The sequence below is a fragment of the Morus notabilis genome, unplaced genomic scaffold (assembly GCF_000414095.1).
Source record: "Morus notabilis unplaced genomic scaffold, ASM41409v2 Scaffold5121, whole genome shotgun sequence".
Lineage (NCBI taxonomy): Eukaryota > Viridiplantae > Streptophyta > Magnoliopsida > Rosales > Moraceae > Morus > Morus notabilis.
In genome coordinates, this window is record NW_010356931.1 from 1 (window position 1) to 2,027 (window position 2,027).

General features: G+C 35.5%; 1 protein-coding gene across 1 annotated transcript; it reads left to right on the forward strand.

The window, feature by feature from the left end:
* Window positions 1-199: 199 nt before the first annotated feature.
* On the forward strand, window positions 200-1,711 carry LOC21384270 (uncharacterized protein At5g08430; the record flags this gene model as incomplete). The annotated part of the gene is made up of 3 exons (XM_024163923.1): window positions 200-300; window positions 526-773; window positions 1,202-1,711. Coding segments are annotated over 3 exons (744 nt in total), but the record flags the coding sequence as incomplete, so codon positions are not given.
* Between the last annotated feature and the right edge of the window lie 316 nt (window positions 1,712-2,027).

Sequence of the window (2,027 nt, forward strand, 5' to 3'; positions counted from 1 at the left end):
ACAAAGCATGTATGTATTTCTTTATTGAATATGAAAGAAAATGTGGTCTATTACACATGTTCACATGAAAACAGATGTTATTTTCAGACATATGAAATGTCTGAAATTAGTGTCCTCCATGTGAACCTATCTTCTGATTCATTCAACAATCTACCAACTGTTATGCTCATTAAAGTCATTTGAATGTCAATTGTGAATCCTTCTCCATCGCGGAGTGGATATCTTTCAGTGGCTTGCAAGAGAACTAGCTTTGCTTCAGAAACTAATTGATCGAGCCAATGAAAAAGGTTGGCGAAAAGAATATCCTTTCCATGCAGCTATTATAGATTGTATGCTTTATTTGAGTGCTTACCTCTGATTTTTATCCCCCTTCTTTTTCCCCCCCTTTGGAAAAGATGTCCAATTTTAGTCTTACAAGACATCGACACGATTTTTTTAACTGATACAGGTGATGTTTCATATAAATTCTCTCTTGGAAAATAATTTTTTATTTTTTGTGGGCCTTAACGTTTATCTTTCAAAAACGCTGTTCGAGTACTTGGAAAGAAAGGAACTACTTGAGAAATCAGATCAACAATCAAGGCTATTGCGCGAGGTTCCACAAATAATTGCAGAAGAAATAGAGGTTGAAGCTACACCAGAGTGTCGCCAAGGGGAAATAAAACAAAGAAATGATGATTCCCCGGGACCAATCATTGAGAAACCTGTGGAAGCTCCCGTTTCCGATACTAGCGATGATGAATTTGAATTAACTTGGACATTAGATATTGAAGGTATCTGTTCAGAAATTACTCATCTTTATTTTCATCAAATCAACGTCAAAAGTCTTTTGATCTGATTTTTCACTCTGCTGCGTTCTGTCACTTGTTTGTATGTGCCTATATTTTGTGAGTTCTTATCCTAGTTTTGAAGTGACTGACTAAAGAAATTGTGCGGCAGACTTGGTCTACTTTGTATCTTTTTGAAAACTAAGCATTTTTTTTTTTTATTTTTTTTTATTTTGAGCCTACTTGTTTTGGACTAGATGCTGCGAATTTATCTATTATTTAGTCGGTGTTTCCTAATGTGTGGTGTTGATGTTTTCCATAATTTGACTTAGTAGTTTGATTCTGTTTATGCTTTTCAAATGATTGGCAATTTCTTTAAATAAAAATTTGATCATCAGTTTTATTTGTTTATTTGTTCAATTTTTTGGTTTTAGAATCTGAGCGCGGTGGTTCAGTTCAAGAATCACAACAGCAGCTAACAAAATCCTTAAACGAGAACCGCGGGGAGAGTGAAGCACCAAAAGAGAATGTAAGAGAAAGTAAGTCATTGCAGGGGGTAATGGAGCTGCATGTAATTGATTTGAGCGACGATGAGGAAAGTGAAGCACCATCTCAGAAAGAGCAGACTTCCGGTGACAAGTTAGAAAGCCTGATATGGCATTATCTTGATCCCCAGGGAGAGATTCAAGGTCCTTTTGCTATAACATTGCTAAAGCGTTGGAGCGACGCCGACTACTTTCCTTCAGATTTTCAGATTTGGAAAACAGGTCAGAGCCCCAATGAAGCTGTGTATTTGAAGGACATTCTAAACCGGGTCTTTCCGAGTTAGTTTGAAAGTAACCGGACTTTTGTTGGGAATATATGTAACGTACCTTAAGATTTGTTTTCCTTGAGAAAATAACATGAATTTTGTAAGAAAATAATGCCATCAGATATTTTGTCTAGTTAGTTTTGTTTTAAGGCAGTTTCTCCCGTTTTTCCTTTTTTTTTTTTCAAGAACTCGGAGTTCTCTGTTTTTTCAGCCGTTAGATCTTGTTAAAATCACATCAGATTAAAAAAAATATGTAAAATAAACTAATTCTAATACAGATTTGACAGTTGAAAAGTAAGAAACATTGATGTTCCTAAAAAGGAAGGAACACCGGAAAAAATATCTTGTTTTAATTTGTTTGGCGTTGCAAAACCTTGGCAGTCTATTTTTCAACAAAGTTGATGCCTGTCCAGTGCTTGCAATCTTTGTACGTAGAGGATTTCTTCCGA